The sequence below is a fragment of the Eschrichtius robustus genome, chromosome 14, assembly GCF_028021215.1.
Source record: "Eschrichtius robustus isolate mEscRob2 chromosome 14, mEscRob2.pri, whole genome shotgun sequence".
NCBI lineage: Eukaryota > Metazoa > Chordata > Mammalia > Artiodactyla > Eschrichtiidae > Eschrichtius > Eschrichtius robustus.
In genome coordinates, this window is record NC_090837.1 from 72,842,148 (window position 1) to 72,862,316 (window position 20,169).

The following is a 20,169-nucleotide window of genomic DNA, read 5'->3' on the forward strand; positions in this document are numbered from 1 at the left end:
AGGAGAGCGGTTAGGCAGTCAGATACACACGTCTGCAGCCCAGTGAGGAGGTCAGGCTGGAGATACACATCCCAGAGTCAAGGAACAAAGAACTCAATAAGATTTCCGGGACAGAGAGCAAACATAAGAGAGAAGAAGGCAGAGGATGGGCCTGTGGTCAGCTCTGACATTCAGCTGGTGGCAGGGGAGAAGGAGCCAGCAAAGGAGACCGAAAAGTAAGTCCTGTGGGACGGAGGAAAACCGGGAGAGCCCTATGACATGGACGCACAGAGCAGAGAGCATTTCTGGGACAAACGGGTCACCTCCATCCAATGCTAACAGAGGTTAAGGAAGAGGGGCATGGAGAAGGCCCCACTGATCTAGCAACTAGGAGGTCATCAGTGACCTTGAGAAGAACAGATTTGGGGGAGCAGGGAGGCAAAAGCCCCACTGGTGTGGGTTGATACAAGGCCAGAAGTCGGAGAAGCTGGAGGCGGAGACTGTGGAGGCTCAATGTGAAGGAGTGAGTGTATGCAGTGAGCTGAATGTGTGTCTCCCCAAAATTCATATGCTGAATTCTAACCCCCAAGGTGATGGTTTCAGGAGGTGGGGCCCTTGGGAGGTAATGAGGTCATGAGGGTGGAGCCCCCATGAATGGGATTAGTGCCTTTACAAAAGAGGCCCCAGAGAGCTCTCTAGCCCCTTCCACCATGTGAGGACAGAACAAGAAGATGACAGTCTGCCACCTAGAAGAGGGGCCTCACCAGAACCTGACCATGCTGGTGCCCATGCAGGCTCAGACTTCCAGCCTCCAGAACTGTGAAAAATAAATCTCTGTTTATGAGCCTCCTGGTCTGTGGTATTTCATTATAGCAGCCTGCACTGACTAAGATAGTGAGTGTATGCAGAGCTGGCTGTGGGTAAGGTGGAGAGAATGGGATTCCCTGATGTGTGAAGGAAAAGCTGGATGAAGAAGAACAGACTTAAGTGTTCTGTGAGGCTTCAAAAGGTAAACCTAGGAGCTCCAGCTGAGCGTGAGGGAGGGAAGGTTTTCAGTCCACCCAGGGAAGCCTGCGGTGGAAGACGGCCTCTTTGCGAGGCTCTGGGAGCCCCATTGCCCACTGTCCCACAGACCTCATGGCCATCAAAGAAGGTGGCGTGGGCTATGCATGGCTACACAGAGTGGACAACTGGACGACCCTGGTGTCTTACCTTCCGAGCACCCCCTAAACTGATTACCAGGTGGATGCTGGTCCTCTCGGCCAGACCCCAGATCTCTTGTCCTTTCCATTCTCCATTTCTTTCCATTCTCACTCCTTTCTGTGGCCTCCTGTCTGTGCTAAGTGACTGGTATAAAATTCTTGTTGACAGTCCAGGAGGCAGGAAGCACGGGAGCTGTGAAGAAGGAGAGGAGGGAGAACGGGCCGCAGAAGCGAGGAACAGAGGGTTTGAGGAGCCCGCAGGGGGTGAGGAAGGGGTGAGGCGCGATCATCTGATGTGGAAACCAGGCCCCGAGAGGGAGCACCTCCTGCCAGCTGTGAGCCCACCCAGGGGACTCCACCAGTGACTGAGCGAGGTGGGAGTTTCACAGAGGAGGAAACTGAGGCACAGAAAGGATCATGTAAGTGGTTATTTGCCCAGGACACTCAATTCAGACTAAACTAAGGGTCACAAAGCTCATGGAATGGCACCACCCGAGGAGTCTCAGGGCACCGACAACCCTGCCTTCACAGTCAGCTTCTTCTGTCTCTCTGCCACCAGAGGCCCACATTGGGTGCGTGGGAGCAAAGGAGGAGGCAGTGCCATCTTGGATGGAGCCCAAGAGTTCCGGCTATTTATTTATTTAGGTCCTTTTCTGCAGAAGTGAAAACTGACCAGAAAGGCTTATGCTAAGCCAGCCTGCACCCACAATGCAGGCATGCAGACCCCACCCCTCACAGCTGTCACCACACCTGTAAGTCCACCACGGAAAAGTCTTTCCCTTGGGCTAACCCTGCCACCAAGGGCTCCTCTTTGAAATCCAGGCCCCCCAGGAGCAGATGGAAGGAAGCATTTTTCAGGGATAACAATCAGGAAAACACGAAGCATAGAGGCTGGGGGTGGAGGGTGGGTGGACACAGAATATAAAAAGTGGGAAAGAGGAGAGGAAGGGATGAAAGACCCTAAAGATTGTCTTGCCTCTAGTGCTAATGACAATACTCGAAGCAGATATACGCATAATCACCTACTTAGATCAATATGGCCATTTTAGCCCAGTCTAACGGCCAGGAGCTGAGGGCAGGAATAGTCGGTCTGAGAGGACTTGGCAAGGAGAACCGAGGGGACCCAACCCAACCCAACCTTGGATGTCTGTCCACAGCCCAGAAAGAAGAATCCCTCCGTCGTGCATGGCCCACTAGTGCTAGGACTCAGAGTCACACTGCATGGGGTGGGTTCCGGCTGCACCTCCCACCACACCTGGAAGTGGGGGCTCAGTTCCTCCTCTGTAAAATGGGGGCAATGACAGCACCCACCTCAAAGCTCTGCGTGTGAGGACTAACTGCAGTAATACGTGTCAGGCGCCCAGCACCATGCCTGGCACACAGCCAGCCCCCAGTAGCACTCGGCCACAGGCATCACCCATCCACATCCAAGCCAAGTCTAGCCCCTCCATGGAAGCGCCTCTGACTTCTACGCTAGGCTCCTGGAGCACTTGCCATCCGTATCGCACAATTTATTCCTCAATTATACACTGTCTTGAAACAATCAGGGAGCAATTCAATATAGCATAATAAAGTGCTAAATTGAATTCAGTCTAGTTCCTCCCAGCTCTGAAATGTGACGATTCCACACCCCATACTGCACGGTACATGCTAGGCACAACACAGACCTTGACCCAGAGAGAAAAGCTCTAGCCTTGACGCTTACTTGGCCTGCTGTTCTGCGGAGCGAAGAGGCTCTTGTGTCACCGGTTTGGGGCCTGCCCTTTACTCCTGTGGCTGGTGCTACCTTCCTCTGTGGAAAGTCCCCAGCACCCCAGTCAGAAGCCCAGCAGCACAGGGAAAATGCTGTCCCGGGAACAGACAGCTTTGGGGGGGTGGGGGGCAGTCTGGGCCAGCTCTGCCCTAGACCTCAGAGAGAAGTGTTCCTTGAGCTGTCTTTGCAAGCCATCTCCTGCCATCCATCTCAGAGCAGGGGGCCAAGGCTGTGTGCACCCTGGGAGGAGGGGCTGATGAGGCCAGCCAGCCAGGCCGCCCGTGGGCTGTGTCTGAAGCTATCGTGTCCGGAGGGCCCTGAACTTGCATGCACAGGCAGTCCAGCCCAGTTCCCCAGGGTAGGAGGCTCCTCGAGGTTTGGGGAATGCCCGAGCAAACACAGAGTGGTTCACGTGCACTTGCTGGAGAGCTCTCTGCCTGCGTAATGATAGAAATAGGCCTCTGTGCAGGCACATCTTAGAGTGAACATAGAGTGAAAGGGGCTATCAGGGAAGGCTTCCAGGAGGAGGCCTAGTGGGAGGTGGATCCTGGCAGGAGGACAGGACTGGGATATGGAGCAGGATCCACTTGGCAGAAGTTGAGTGAAGCCTTTTGAGCTGCGGCTACAAGCCAGGCTGAGAGTCAGCACCTGGGGGACTCCTGCCTCAGCTGCCCCCAGCCCTTGTGACCGGGGGACCTTCCCTTGGGATGTCCTGAGGCAGCGGAGGCAACGCTGCCTATCCACTTTGCAGGACAGACGGGTGCTGGGCCTCCCCTGCCCTGCAGGTGGTCACTGGTCTCGCAGGCAGCTGGCCGGGCTGCAGAGGTCAAAGCAGCGAGCTGACAGGACAAGTGCCCTCCCTCCCCTTCCCCTCCCCCATCTACCCTTTCCAGAATCACCGTGCGCCATGGTGGGGGTGGTTTGGGGCTGTGTAGTTCTCAGTCAGTTACTGCCAAAGTACAGCATCTGCCTTCATTGCCTTCTATTTTTCTACATACCCTTCCCCCACTATCAGTTTCCCCTTTCCCACCCTGCCACCCAGAACCCTCAGACTTCCTAACTACCTGCTTTTCTCAACAGAAAAAAATCCTCTGGTCATTCCAAACTGTGAAAGAGTTTATGATTCCAAGGTGTTTCCCTTTCCCAGTGATTAATTTTCAAAGGCAGTGCCAGAAGACAAGGTTTAATCCAAAGAAATAAATCTCTAAGGGAGAATTCCAGGACACTGACATTGAAGTTTGCGTTCTTAACAATAGTCTTTACTATGTTCTTGCTTAATGCATTCTTTTATTCAATTAACATTTATTGAGCCGCTGCCATACTGGGTGCTAAAAATTCAAAAATGGAGAAGCACAATCACTGTCTAGGTGGGGAGACAGAAACATAAACACATAATTTGAACATGATGAGAACTGCCTTCTAAGACCTTCCTGCTTGTTCAAAGCACCCACTTAAATAGAAGCATTGGCTGATTAACAATTATTCCTATCCGTTCACTAAAGCAGTTCTCCTAGGGATGCTTATTGGATGCTTTTAGATCTAGACTTGAAATCAATAAAGCTATATGTCAGTGTATATTTTGTAACTCATACACTTTCCAGTTGGGTCTGGACTTCCCCCAGCTCATGTCCAAAGTGAAGACCTGGCCACAGCCTTTATGAGCACCATCTGGCCTGGATTTCCTTTGCGGTCCTGTTTGGAGTGTTCCAGACCGATCATTTGGACCTGCTCCTTCTCCTTGTGGCTCCTGGTTGAGTATTCAATTTATGAGTCATTTCTTTTTTTGCCCCTCTTTATCCTCTGTTATAAATGGTACCTCCTGACCTCCCTTCCAACAGTGTTAATAAAAAATGACATCAGGTGTACCACATTTCAACATACCACACAGCTACGGAGAGCAAAATATGGCATACGCTGAATTATTCAGTAGGTGAACAATACCACAAAGCTCATCCGTATTCCAGGCACACAGAGTTGTCCGCCGGGATGATGCACTCTCACTCTGCAGAGCCCTTTTCACAGTGTCCCCCAAGCCCTGCACGTCTGCTGCCAGGAGCTGTCCTGTCCATCTTAAAGAAGGCAGAAACTGCTCCCACGCCAAAGAAAAGAATCACCAGCATACAGGTCAGTTCTAATTACACTAACCATTATCTTCTACACGTGTGAAATACATACTGTGTTTTCTCACGTATGTGGGGAGTTTGGCGGTCAACTGGAAATTGGGATATGAGTTGGAAGCGTCCCAGAAGAACTTGGAATGTGTGGCCATCACATTGATTCAGTGGCTAAGGGAGCTCTCGGTCAAATGGCGGCTCTCTGGAAGGAAATCAACTCAATTGGTAACAATGTCGAATAAAGGGCACCTGACAGATGCCAGAGGTGTCTCTGGCCCTGAGGGACCCCAGGAGACAGGGAAGGGAAGGCTGGCCTGAGCTGCTGAGAGAGGGAGAGAGGATAAAGGGGAAGGGAGATGAGAGGGAGGAGGCGAGAGGCAGAACACAGGGACTGAGAAAGAAAAGTGGACACAGAAAGGGTAACAGGAAGAAAGGGAGAGGAGACACCAGGTGGGGTGAGATAGGTAGAGAAATTAAGAGACAAGATTGCAGGAAAAGGGCAGAGAGAACAAAGCTGCTGGCAGGAGGAAAAGTTAGAATTCGTGCAGCCCCTGCCCAGGACATCTGCCCAGAATGGCCTCCCAGGGGCCTGCTCTGTCTTGCTCAATTTGTTAGCACCTTCTGGCTCACCTCTCAGTGAGCCCTTCAAGGAGTCCTTCCCAGGGAGACACCTGAAGACTTATCTAGACCACCCCCCATCTCTGTGGGCGGGTCACACAGCAGAAGGACCAACACTGGAGGCTCAACATACGGAACAGACAGCTCTGGACTTGTCACTCTCACTGGGTGACATCCCAGGGGCCAAGCGGCTGGCCAGGGCTCCCACCACGCATATGTGGAAAGAACTGGGCTCCTAAAAGGCCAGGATAAGACCCTGATCCCAGGCCACGGCCCGAGGCCGCCCACCACACCCCAAGGCCTGTCTGTGGCCACCTTCCCAAATGGCTTCTGACACTGGAGCCACATCTGTTCTTTTTCAAAGCATTGAACAAAATCATAGGCATTGAGGTCCCTGAAAAACATACTACTTCTCCTCTGCAGGGTCGATTTGATGTTTTGGTGTCAAAATTAACAGCAATGAAAACTGAGGCCTCTTGCCCAGGGAAACTGATCTGAAAGCTAGCCCATACTCATAAATGCAAAAATTAAGGAAACAAACAACTTAGCCCCAGGAAACCCTTAGCTGGGAAGTTCCAGCCACACCCAGCTCCAAGCAGAGAGAGCAACCCATCTTATCAGAAAAATTCCCCACAATGCTCCCCCCTGCCCCCTGCAATGAGTGTGCCCCACCTGAGGATATTCCATTTTCATTCATTCTACAAATAGTTCCTGAATTCCTACTCCTGAATATACAGTGCCCTTAATTACTTATTTAACTCCAAACACGACAGCCGATCAAGAAGAAATAACCATGTGATGGTATGAATGTCAATTCTCAGCATCATATCTTTTTTTTTTAACAAATTTATTTATTTTATTTATTTATTTTTGGCTGCATTGGGTCTTCGTTGCTGCGTGCAGGCTTTCTCTAGTTGCGGCGAGCGGGGGCTACTCTTCGTTGCAGTGCGTGGGCTTCTCACTGTGGTGGCTTCTCCTGTTGCAGAGCACAGGCTCTAGGCACGTGGGCTTCAGTAGTTGCGGCACGCAGGCTCAGTAGTTGTGGCTCGCGGGCTCTAGAGCGCAAGCTCAGTAGTTGTGGCACACGGGCTTAGTTGCTCTGCGGCACGTGGGATCTTCCCGGACCAGGGCTCCAACCCGTGTCGCCTGCATTGGCAGGCGGATTCTCAACCACTATGCCACCAGGGAAGCCCTCAACATCGTATTTGATGAAAACGTTCTTCCCCAGCCAAGGTCAGCCTCACAGATGGGCAGAGTAGGGATGGCCTGTGCAGTGGGATTTCAGAGGAACAGGGAGCCCACGACCCTCACCCAGCCCGATTTCACCCCCACAAACCTACACACACCTGTGGCCTGGTATCCGGAAGCCTTGCAGCAGGGGTGGAATGTTGCCCCCATCTCAAATGGAGGCTGGAGACCCAGACTCCCTCTCCAGCCCCCATCCCAGCCCCCACCCCAAAAGAGAGGGGCCCACGAGTCCTTGCTTTGTTCTGGCTGGGTCCTAGCCCTCACCCCTCCTGTCAAAGCAGACAAGGCAGGATCCCAAAGTGAGCTCTGGGCCACTGTGCTGAGACTGCTTCTTCCCTGAGGGCAGCCCTGGGGGGTAGGCCATGGGGCAGGGGATGCAGGGTCACCCTGGGATGAGCTTCCCCCTTCCCTGGTCGTTCGCCGGGGTCTGTACCTGGAGCTGGAGTCACTGCCACTCTGCACTGCTGGGTCGTCCATGACATTAAAGAGCCCCGTCCAGTTGGCCAGCTGGTCACCACTCTGCCAACCAAACTGGAGACCTCTGGCAAGAGAACGAGGCAGTCGGTACTCATGCTCACGTGCTGGGTAAGCCCATCACCGGAGAGTCACATTCTGGCGCGTGCCACGTGATACCTCGCCTTGATCACGCCTAGTGGAGACGAGAGAGATGTCCACCCAGCAGGATGACGGTAATAAATCACAGCCCTTCACAGTGTTCTCTGCTTGTCTACATCCGTGCCCTTACTTCACCTTTACGGGCAGGGCAGGGTTACACATTGTACACGCAGGGAACCTGAGGCTTAGCGAGATCAAGGTCGCAGAGCTCCCCTACCCCGTCTGGTGCGCCCTTCAATTCCGCCTCCAGAGACACACCAGAAGAGCTCCAGCTCGCCAGCTCCTTGCCTTCCCCAGAGGCCCCACACACGGCAAAGCTTTTCATGAAATCTAGTTTTCCAACTCATAAGGACACGCCTCCTGGTTTAAGATGATGGACTCAACACACATGGTCCTCTTCGCTCCCTCCCCCAACCTGACTGAAAGGACAGCAAAGGCATAACAAGGGCGTGAGCATGGATGGAGAGGAGTAGCAGGGGCCAGCGACAACATTTTGGAAGATGCAAAGCAGATGAGTAAGTGCCTTAGGCCAGAGACAGTGGAGCCCTGACCACCTGTAAGAAGTAAATCTATTCTCCATGCAGGACGCGGGAAGGCTCGGGAAATCACAGCGCCGGGGCCACTGAAGGTGGGGTTGCAGAATGGAGCCGCGGGCAGGAGAGTTGCTTCAGGTTTATAAGGAGTGTTAAACACTCCCCACCTCCACACACCCAAGTCCCCTGCCTTAAGCCCAAGCAGTCCGGGCCTTCTGCCTGCCCACCCTGCAGACGGCACTCTTCATATACCGAGATACCAGGCTAAAAACAGCTGGGCTGACCTGGAAGTCAGCTTACTGAGCACGCCTGGTCCCAGCCACCCGGCCCCCACAAAGGTCTGGGCATGGATGGGTTTCCCGGAGGGAAGCTGACCAAGTCAAAAGAGAAGGCTACAGAGGAAAGGGCTGCTGCCGCCCCATCAATCTGGCGCTGCTGACACTGCGGGCTGCACAGTCCTTGCTGTGGGACTGTCCTGTGATCCTCTGGCGAGCAGCACCCCTGGTCTCTACTCTCTGAGGCCAGCAGCTCCTCATCCCCCACCCTCCTGCCGTGATGACCAAAACTGTCTCCAGACATCGCCAAGTGTCCCCTGTTGAGACAATCGACCTCGTTAAGAACCACTGCCCACAACATAGAGCTCCAGTGCACCTGAATTTTAAAGTCCCGTTAAAGACCCTGGTATGTGGGGTAAACTTTAACTTTTAAGTAGAGAATAAAGCAAACAAAAATAAAACAGTTAAACCCCTAAAAATAAAGCCCTCTAATAAAGTCTCTACACTAAGGGAAATGGGGCAGCGACAGTGGTTGGAGCTGGGCTCCGGTCCACCCAGATCAGCCACTAATGAGCCGAGTGACCTCAGTGAAGTCTCTACATCTCTCTAGGCCTCTATTCCCATCTTTCAAGTTGGGAGAACTGTCTCGATGTCTCCAAAGTTCTTGACCGAAAGCTTTACAGGGCTGAGCTGTGTCCTCAACGGCAAGACCAGGTCACCTCCCGCCTGCGAGTCTGCCCCATTTCCAGCCAGACGCTGGGCGGAGGACGCCCTTGGGGCCCCGTGAGCAGAAGCTGCACACATGAGGCACTCAATCGATGCTTCTGCCAAGTGACTCCGATTCTCTTCTCACACTCTCCAGCCTCCTCGACGGAGGAGCGGAGCCGGCCTGGGGGAGGAACAGGCACAGCTCACAGGACAGAGCCCGAAGCCACAGCAAAACGCCCGTCCAGTTCTTAGTGTTCAGGGAACAGCAGCGCTCCACTTGGTTCTGGCTCAAGTTCTTTACATATTTATCTATTCATAATATAAATATTATATACGTATAATATATAAATCTATCTTATATGCATTTATAAATATATTGTAAACATCTATAATATAAATACCTTTATTTATTTATCTGTTATGTTTCCTTTCAAAGAGATATTTCGAGGTAATATTGCAAGGTATTTCTTAGAGAGAATTTGGGTTTGGTTTATGAGGAAGGGAAACATTTACTGAGCACCTACAGTGAACCAGGCCCTTCACATACATTATCTCTATTCCAACAACAGGCTAATGTGGCAAGTCCCATTTTCTGCACTTATAGGTGATGACATGTGCAGCTCAGAGAGGTTTAGTAACTTGCCCAAGGCCACAAGGCTAACAAGTGGCCAACCTAAGGTTTAAACCCAGCACTTTCTGGCTTTCTCACTGTAAAAACCTTTATTCCTAAAAGCCTGTACCAGACTGTCTATAGGCCAAGAAGACGGTAATATTTCCACCTGGGATTGTGAATATTAGCTGGTTCACAAGCGTATTCAAGCAATTCCCAGCCCAGCACTCAGCTAGGAAACTCACAGGCTCCTTAGAGAGAGTCCGGCCAGCGAGACTCGTGTCCACCGAGCGCACGAGGGGTCAGCCAGAAGCACTCTCACTCTCCCGCCCAAACTGGCCCCTGTGAGACCCGGGTGTCCCTTCACAAGACAGTCCTCCCAGGGTTGTAGAAGTGACAGACTACTAAGAAGACATCAGTTATTACAATATTTAGCAGGAACTATGACACAGAAAGGTGTGCATAATAAATTCAGTGAAAAATGCAAGTTATAAAAGGGGATATGCATTAATGATCCCATTTTTGTAGGGTTTTAAACCGTAAACCTGGTTATCTTTGAAAGGGAGGATTCAGGTTTATTCCTTCTTTCAGTTTAGCAACATTTTCTAATTTATCTCCAAAAAACCTGATTGTGTAATTTTCAAAACCAATATATTTTACACAGTAATTTGAATTCTATTCCTGAGCTAAGTGTAAGAATTGTCCATTATTAGCCAACGAAACACCAGTGAGGAAAAGGTACGTGGAGATATGAAGGAGGATAACAAAGGAAAAAGAAGCTTTATTCACTCATTCATTCATTCATTCAACAAAAATCTATTGAGCATCTACTCTGTGCCAGCAACTGTGCCGGGGCCTGGGTCAGGACCCCAAGGTGAGCAAACTCATGTTTTCTCAGTGCTTACCCTACAGCTCTGGTGATTACACAAACACACATGAAAATATTAGCAAACAAGATAAAAAATATTAGCAATCAAGTGCTACAAAGGGTGCTCTGTTTTTTATGTCTAATTTATTTTAAAAGAGAGGAAAAGATTTGAAATACATAGGGCAGAATGTTAACATTTGTTAACATTGATAATCCACAGTCGTGACTACATGGTTGTTTGTCACATTGTTCTCTATCTTCTTCTCAATTTGTTCATGATAAAAATGTGTTAAAATAATCTTTTTAAAAACCAAAGTGCAGAACTGAAATCACAGGACTTGGAGTGGCTGCAGGGAACTTCCTGGGCTGTGGCAGCCTCGAGAAATCTTTGCACCTTGCTGGTGAAACTAACATTAAACGTTGCCTTAAACCTGGGGAAATGCGACATGTAGAGAATTATTTAAACTGAATTATTCAAGACTGGATTCAGATATTTTAAGGCCCTGAGCACTGAAAAGCGTAGGGTGCCACTTCACACCTTGTGCTTACTTAAAAGTTCTGTGACTGTTAAAATTCAAATAGCTTCGGTCTAGGTTTTCTGATTATGAAATCTGTGATAGGCTCACTGAGGCTCAGCTTTACTCTGTTGTCGCTGACGACAGCCCTGCTTATCTAGGTCTCCTGCTGTGTAACCCACAGTCGTGTCTGTTGACCCCTGACTCTCATGGCAGTAATTCCTGCAGCCGTCGGAGGGTAGCAAAAGCGGCCCAGGCTTCCCAGAGTCAACTGCCAGGGGGAGTTTCAGGGCAAAAGACAAAATCATACATTGGAGAAGCAATTTAAAAACAGACAGAAGTGCCCATGAGAGTGGCATTACCTCCATTGATAACATCCTCCAAAAATTACGAAGGGTTACTAAGATGCATGGCAGTGAGTTAAAAAATATATGTTCCAGGGTTAGGACTGGCAGTCCGATGGTTAGGACTTTGCACTTTCATGGCTGGGGCGCCGGGTTCGATCCCTGGTCGGGGAACTAAGATCCCACAAGCCGCACAGCACAGCCAAAAATATACATACATATATGTTCCAGGCACCGCGGTAGGTTTTTCTTATTTTGAATCCTCCCAACAGCTTGGAGGTAGGTATTATTATCCCCCCATTTGACAAATGAGGAAATTGAGGCTCATAAGATTAGATTCATAATCTGCCCAGAACCTGGAAGGAGCAGAGAAAGTATTCAAGTCCATGTCTGATCCCAAGGCCCTTGCTTCTTCCTCCCCTTTTGTCCCCATGCTTTTTACACACACACACACACACACACACACACACACACAGACTTTTCTATTATCAAATATTCTACAAAAAGATTTTATTGAAGTATAGTTGATGTACAATGTTATTATATAAGTTTCAAGTGTACAACATAGTGATTCACCATTTTTAAAGGTTATATTCCACTTACAATTATTATAAAATATTGGCTGTATTCCCTGTGTTGCACAATATACCCTTGTAGCTTATTTTATACGTAATAGTTTGTACCGCTTAGTCCCCTACCCCTATCTTGCCCCTCCCCTCATCCCCTCCCCACTGGCAACCACTAGTTTGTCCTCTATGTCTCTGAGTCTATTTTTGTTTTGTTATGGTCACTGGTTTGTTTTCTTTTTCAGCCTCCACATATAAGTGATATCATACAGTACCTGTCATTATCCGATATTTTTAACTATTTATAAATTTATATTATTATTATTAACTTTAAGTATTAGAGCTGCTGCCTTTGCTGTCAATCATTTAGCGATAATATTTTTGTAGAAAACAAACCATAGACTATAGTAAAATGAAGGAGCTGGCTTAAATATTCTCTGAGATCCTGCCCCATTTTGATGGGAGACCCAGCATCACAGATTCCTAACCTGGGACTTCAGCACTGGAGGAGGCCAGTGGAGATGGTTTATGGGGGCGGGGGTGTGGTGCATCCATAGCGCTCCATTCACAGTGTGTGGGTAACTGCACCACCTGCCTTTGCACACAGCAGGCCCTGGGGCCAAGTGTCAGGAATTGCCCCCTCAGATGTCGGCATCACCAGGGACGTTGAGCCAAAACAGGCTGAATCCGTGGGGTGCAGGGCACTGGGCACTGTGGACACTTGGGTTTCCTTGGGAAATCGCACCCCTGATGCCAGAGCCCAGGACTCCAGGCGCTAAGTGCCCAACCCAGTGGGACACTGGGCCTGCAGCCCAGATCACGCAAAGGCCGGCCGGGTGCCTCCGGATGAAATGGCATCTGCATCCTGTCCTCACAAGCCACCTCCAAGGAAGGCCGTGCCTCCTTGGGCTCTGCAGGGGGAGACTGAAGCCACTGTCATTTCTACATTCCCCAGGTCAGTAGAGGACGGGAAGGCACCAATCTCCGAGCCTCATCTCCAGTCTTCACGCACTCCTATGCTCCCCCAGAGCTGGCTCCCTAAGAGCCATGCCAGCAGCACCCCTCCTCTGTTCCAGAACCTTCCAAGAATCCCCATCGCCAAAGGACAAGCTCCAAACCCTCAACTCAGGCGCCCTTCCAGCAGCTGCCTGCAGCTTTGCCTGCAGCCTTGTGACCCACCATGGCATTTCAACTCTCACGCCTTTGCCCTTGGCATTCCCACTCACCCTCATCCCATCCCCCACTTACTCGAATCCCACCCAAACTTCAAAGTCCAGCGGAAGTGTCTTCTCCTCCCTGAGCCCCCTGGCCCAGTCAGCACTCTCTCATAAGCCTTTCGGGGCCACACATTCTGCCCTGAGTCACTGGTCCCCTTTGCCTACTTCTCTGTGTGTCGTCCCTACATGCTTATAGCCCTTTCTAGAGAAGAGACGTGTATATAAACCTGATGTAAAATTGTCTTACCCAAGATCCCTTAAGCAAGCAGAGTGGGGAAAGGGGGCTGACTCGGGTACCTTTAGGTTCTAGAACTCCAGGATCCTGAATCCCACCCTCTCCAGGGTCCCTCTTGAGGAAAGTTAAGAGCAGGAGGTTTTCACGTCCCAGGAAAGAGGAAGAAACAAGGCAGGGTGGGGGGACACACTCCAGATGGCTCACTGAGTCCAGCCCTCCTGGGGCGGGAAGAGGGGTTGTAGACACAGAGGTGTTTCTAAACTCTCACCCTCCCAGGCAGGGAGAGGCTGGCTTTGAAGGGCAACTGGCTAGGGGGCCTGAACTGGCCTGGGGTGGGGTGTGAGGGGACCAGAAAAGCAGAGCAGAGGAGGCAGGGCCAGGGCTCGGCCACGTGCCACGTGCAGTGCTCACCTCAGAAGCTGCCAGTTCCCAGTTCTCAGACACTGGAATGACCCAACTGCGGGCCAGCCTTTGGTGGGATTTCGGGCAGCAGCAGCAGTTTGATGAGGGAGACATTCCTGGGTGAGAAGGCGTTCCCTCCCAGTCACACGTGCCTGCAGCCGCCTCATTCCTGCCTCCAAAGATTCCCGGATAGAGATACCCCCAGAGCTCACCCCCTTTTGCTAACTATGTGACTCCTGGCATTTCACCTCTTGAAGCCTCAGTCTCCTCGCCTGTCAAAGGGGAGAAATAATCCTCGACCTAAGGATGTAAACAGTCCACAAAAGCAGATATATAAATTCTAACAAACGTATAAGTGCTTAAATCTAATAACATACAATTTAAATGCATGTAAGTCAGTGTTCTGTTCCAGAGGAGACAAGAAAGCTGCTGGAGGACCAGGTGAGAAGCAGTCCTACTTTCCACATCCATACTCTTTTGTGCTTTTTGAATCTTACACATGCAAAATCAAGGTAAATTGTGGTGTGGGTTTAATCTCACTAGTAACCAAAGACATGCAAATGAAAGTTATGCAATTCTTTCTTTTTAACCTATCAAGTTGACAAAATACATGTAATGTTAATATCTAGGGCTGGTCATTGGTGTCAATCACCTTTCAGGAAGAGAATTTGGGAATATGTATCAGAGGGTATTAGAATGTTTATACCTTCAGTCCCAATGATAACCCTTCCAGGATCCTCAGGAAATGATCGAACTTTGATCTGATGAAATAAAATTTATATTTTAAGGCAGGACAAGAAAAATTAAACATAAAATTATCTCTCTCTGTTTGTTTGGGCCTTCTCCCTCCCTAATGTGCAGGGCGCAGCTGCATTAATGTGCAGAGCTCCTCAAAGATGGGAGTGCCTGCTCAACCATAAAGGTGTTTTTTTTTTTTTTTCTTTCTGCTGCAGCTAGCAGTGTAACTTCTTAAAAGAATAGTGTTCTTTCCCACTTCTGTAGGGGGTCATGGTGACTTGCTCTTCGCTTTGTATGTGTTTACGTGGACTATGTATCCTCGGTGAACTTTATGTAAAATATCAGTATGTCATTTTGACGTACAATCCTTTGTCTCAGAAACGTATATGACTGGGCCTTCGACTTCTAACAGGTGGAACAGTTCTCAGAGCTTTCTGAGAATCTGCTTCCCTGGTTATAATCTTCAGTTTGGCTCGAATAAAATTCCCTGTTTTTCTTCTTAACTTGATAGTTAATTGAATTTTCGTCGACAGATCAGAGGGATTTGAACCAGACACACAGTTGTCTGGAATCTTTTATTAATCAGGAAACATCCTAAATACCCAACACTGGGGAAAGGCTAAGGAACTGTGGTGCTAAATGACAGGTGGCCATGTGGCCCCCAAAACATCATATCTCTGAAGTCATTTTAAACGGCGCAGGGAAATTACTAGCTTTAAGTAAAAAATAAATAAATAAATAGAATATATGTGTAAGTTCACTATGATCTCATTTCTTTAAAAAAAATGCTCAGAGGAAAGTCTAGAAGAAAACATTCCCTAAAGCTAATACGTCTCTGAATGTAGTATGATGAGGGATTTTTTTCCCTGCTTATTTATACTTTTCTGTCCTTTCTATAAGCTCTAAAACAAACATGTATTATTTTTATAATCACATTAAAAAAGTAGAAACAATGCAAACTCAGAGCAATACAATAATAATGATAATAATAATAAATAACAATAATCGCAGACAACTGTATAGACCTTTGGAGGCACTTAGTAGGTCCTTAGTAAACGATGCTTGGACTTTCTCAAGTAAGAAAAAGCAGATGCAAAAGCCTTCGGGTAACTCTTTCATGTTGCACAAACAGGAGGGATGGTGATGAGGACAGCTGGTATTCACACAGAAAGGAAAAATGGGGAAAACCAAGCAGGGGGAGTTTTTTCATGCTGAGATTTGAGCATGAAAATTGGGCTGAGATTTGAGCCCCCCTCAGGGGCCAGTGACCTGCTGTGTGGGTCACCCAGACTGTGTCCCCTTGTGCTCCCCCCGCACCATCAGGAGAGCCCAGGCCCCTATGAGGATGGGGACCAAGGGATCAGCAGCCAGAAGCGGCTGCAGCAGTTGAGCTAAAAGCCCTTCTTGACCCAGGCCTTGACCAAGAACAGAACCAAATCCACCTCTTTTCCTTGAGTCAACTTAGTGTCAAGCTGGTGGGCCACCAAGAACATGGTGCCCTTACCCCCCTGAGGGACCCCGTGCTGGTCAGAAGGGCAACTCTCATCCCCCGACATTGATCTCTAAAGCGGGGGATGGTCCCATAACGCCCTTACTCTCCCTTAACCAATCATCATCTTCACTCTCCTTGGGCCATTTCACCTGTAACACACCTTGGATAAAACATCCAATAAAAATCCAACTGTACATCAATACTTTATGCTCCCACAAAGTGCTTCACTTCCACCAGTGAGCGGTCAAGTCTCCCGGGAGGCAGACAGTGAATGAAGTGAATGAGTGAAGCAAAGGCAGCAGGAACTGGGATTCTTATGCTACTCCTGCCCGGGTAGGTGCCCTGAGCCCCAGCCCACTGCTGCCATATGAGAAGATAGGCCCTGTGTTGCCATTTTGTTCATTCTTCCAAGAGATGCTGGAAACCCAGACTTTTATTTTTAATTTTCCAATTTAAATGCTGTGCAGACCAAATACCCCTTGCTGAGGGCTGCACGCAGCCTGGGGACCCCCACTGATGGCCCCTGACTTACAGCCTTTTACTCGATGCCGCCCCTAGTCCTAGGAGGGAGACAGAGTGTGCATCATTCTTGCCAGTTGAGGAAAGTGAGGCAGAGAGTGGGAGTTACCTCTCAGCCAGCTGGAGGCAAAGCTAGGCCTGGAATTCAGGAGTCTGGCCTCCCAGTTCAGCCACCAAAGTGCGGGATCCTATGCCGGGAGTCAGCACACCTTGGGGTCTTCCATCTTGGGGGCTGGGTCAGCGACCCTCAGCCTTTGCTTCCTGCACAACCGGCAGCCTCATCATCACGGAAGGCACCCACAGAGGAAGCCCAGGGGTGTGCAGCTCCCGAGCCCCGCCTGCAACCGCCCTTTCCCTCCCACTGGACAAAGCATGCATTAGGAATGCAAATTACTGAGCTGCTGTTATGACAAGATAACCTTGAGTCGGCTCTATTCGAAAAGAATAATGAGAAGAAAATCATTCACAAAACATCAGTACTTAACTTTCGTGGGAGGCTAACTTATTGAATTATTCATTTGTATTTTCCCTCCTCCATTCCAAGAAGGTAGCTTGGCTTTTTCAACCTCTTACTTTAGGACCATGTGGGTTGTGGAGGCTGAAAGCTTCCCAGCTCACCGAAGAAACTGTGCAAGGCCAACCTGGAAGGCAGCGGGAGGCCCTTCAGGTCTGGGGATGGGTGGGTGGGACCATGGCTGAGCAGGAGGTGCCTCAAGTCCAGAAAGCCCACGATGGTGGTCTGGAGTTCCTCTCCATTGTCCCCTTCTAAATGGACAGCAGGGCCTCAAAAGGACTGCTGCTTGGGGCACTGTGGGAGGCTGGACCCAGGGTTCCAGAAGCCTCCAGGGAGCAGAAGTGGACTGGCTGAGGCCGGGATGGCACGGGGAGCCCCCCAACTGTTTTGTTCCACACAAGCCTCCAGGACCTTCACACTACCCTGTGGGGGGTGGAGGGAGGCACCTCAATAATGATAGACTAAGTTTCCCACCAGCTGGTGGATACAGTTTAGTCTTTTTTTTTTAATTAAAAGAAAATGAGGAAATGAGCCATTTCTTTCACACCAAGCTTGTCAAATCAAATGTATAACCACTCTTCTATAACTAATCAGCAAAGCACTTATGTTGTACCTCACAGCTGACATGATATCTTTCCTTTATCCATTCATGCTATTTTTATTTCATTATATATGTAGACGTGTGTGTGTGTGTGTGTGTGTGTGTGTGTGTGTGTGTGTGTGTATACATATACGTATATTATTTTATTATTTTATATTTGTTGAACAGCCATGCCAGTCTGGGGTTCAACAGTGAACAAACTAGCAAAGGCCCTGCCCCAGTGACACATAATTTTGACCAGAGGGAGGCAGATAAGCTAATAGGAGACACAACACATAATGTGTCAAATGGTGAAAAGTGCTGTGGAAAACATAAAGGGTGGCAAGGGGAATAAGGAGTTTGGGGTGAGGAGTTACTCCACATAGGGTGGTCTTCTCCCTGAGAAGGTGACATCTGAGCAGGATATGAAGTAGGTGATGAGGAAACGGGTGGATCCAGAAAAGAATGGTCCAGAAGAGGACTGGCGCCTGCAGGGGCCTGAGGCATGAGTACCGTGGCTCGTTCTGGGGCTGGCAAGGGGTCCAGGGCAGGTGGCAGGTGAAGCAGCGCCACCTTTCTGAGGCCCCTCAAAGCCGTCTAGGAGGGAGGTGACCAATGTCGTCTTCTGAGCAAAGAACTCAGCTGGGCCCCCAGGAGTCTGGGGGTTCGGCCTCCCCCCCGGGGCTTGCAGATTGCCCTCCTCCCCTCCCACAGTCCTCCGCTGTCCCCAGGTCCACGGAAGGAGCTGGGGTGGGTGGTCAGGAAGGCCCTCTCGGAGAAGGTGCAGGCCTTCCCCACCCAGCTCAGAGAGGAAGTGCCTGCCGGCTGCGAAGCCTTTGCAGGGGGATTAATGGGCATAATTACCAGGTTCCACGTACTCCCTCACCCGGTCTCCATCCTGACTCACTAGTGACTCACTTTACTTCCCTGATGGTAACATTCCCCCCCAAGAAGAACCTCAGGGGGAAAGGGAAGTGCGTTCATTCCCCAGGGTTTGTCTGTGGAGCCTTTCACTGGGGACAACAGAAAAGATGCTGCAGGTGAAGCATCCTGAGGACAGGAATGGGGGGGAACTCCCCAGGCTGACCCCCCCCCCATGCTTTCCACCCCCAGAGGAGAAAGAAGGCTGGTGGTGCAAGTGGTGGGCACTGGCATGGGTGGGGGTCGGCAGGCAGGTGGCAAAGGGCTGACCTCCTTGAAAGGCCCTTGGTGCCGGTAAGCCTCCTGGATGCCAAGGCCATCCATGGTTCTGCAGAAGCCTCTGGCTAAGGAGTGGCCTGCAGGGAGTCCAAGTATAGCCAGTGCCAAGGTGCAGGGAGGGGAGGGTGCACACGGGGGCACCAGCCATGGGAGGGGTCCAGAGAGAGAAACCAGATGAGCTCCAGGCACAACTCTGGGGCAACCTCGCCCCACCCCAGCCTCTGCATCACAGAGAAGCTGGGCTGCCCCCCGGCCAACCTCCAAACAGTCCTGCTCCCCTGCCTGGCGTTCCAGACCTCTACTGTCAGGGCCAGACCCAAAGAGTGGGTACCCTAGGCCATCCAAAAATGTCACAGCCCTTCCAACTACTCTTTGCCAAATCTTTGCTCAACATTTATTTCAAGGAGGGGGGCCACTTTCAGGAGGAGCACGGGGTACCATGGGGATGCGCACACCAGCCCTCCAGCTTCTTCCGGGACTCAGGCCGCAAACAGCACACCACAGAGAGCAGGGCGGGGACCCCCTCCCTCCTTGGACGGCAATGGAGTGATGTGGACATGGGGGAGGGTTCCCTCAAACACTCATCCAAGCATTCATTCCAACTACTCTCTCTGTCAAGAGCGCGCACTAATTCTATTTTCTCCATCCTATGGCAGCCCCCAGGTTCTATATGTGCAGGTGTCTCCGAGGTTAGTACCTCACACTGTTCCCCAGACCCGTGGAACCCAGTCCAGCTAAACTTCTCCAATCATTTCATTCCTGCCCCAGCCTTGGTTCCTCTTAGTTCCTTTGGCTGTTATGGGTTGAATTGTGTCTCCCTGCCCCCACCAAAAAAAATCATATGTTGAAGTGCTAATCCCAGGGTGACCTTATTTGGAAATAGGGTTGTTGCAGATGTAATTAGTTAAATTAAGATGAGGTCACAATGGAGTACGGTGGACCCCTAATCCAATATGACTGGTGCTCTTATAAAGAAAGGGAAATTTGGACACAGACACGTGCACAGAGAGAAAACCTGTGTTAAGATGAAGGCAGAGGGCTTCCCTGGTGGCGCAGTGGTTGAGAGTCTGCCTGCCAATGCAGGGGACACGGGTTCGAGCCCTGGTCGGGGAAGATCCCACATGCCGCGGAGCAACTGGGCCCGTGAGCCACAATTACTGAGCCTGTGCGTCTGGAGCCTGTGCTCTGCAACAAGAGAGGCCGCGATAGTGAGAGGCCCGCGCACCGCGATGAAGAGTGGCCCGCGCTTGCCGCAACTGGAGAAAGCCCTCGCACAGAAACGAAGACCCAACACAGCCATAAATAAATAAAAATTTTTAAAAAA

At 50.2% G+C, this 20,169-nt stretch overlaps 1 protein-coding gene across 3 annotated transcripts in view; it reads right to left on the reverse strand.

Annotated features, from left to right (window-relative positions):
* Positions 1-20,169, reverse strand: part of ST8SIA5 (ST8 alpha-N-acetyl-neuraminide alpha-2,8-sialyltransferase 5) — a 76,193-nt gene that overhangs the window by 40,560 nt on the left and 15,464 nt on the right. Inside the window, exon 2 of one of the 3 annotated variants that reach the window (XM_068563330.1) lies at positions 7,348-7,455. The exons of the other annotated variants lie outside the window; for them this stretch is intronic. Within the exon in view, the coding sequence (XP_068419431.1) occupies positions 7,348-7,455 (108 nt within the window). The remainder of the gene's footprint in view (positions 1-7,347; positions 7,456-20,169) is intronic. 3 annotated transcript variants of the gene reach the window in all.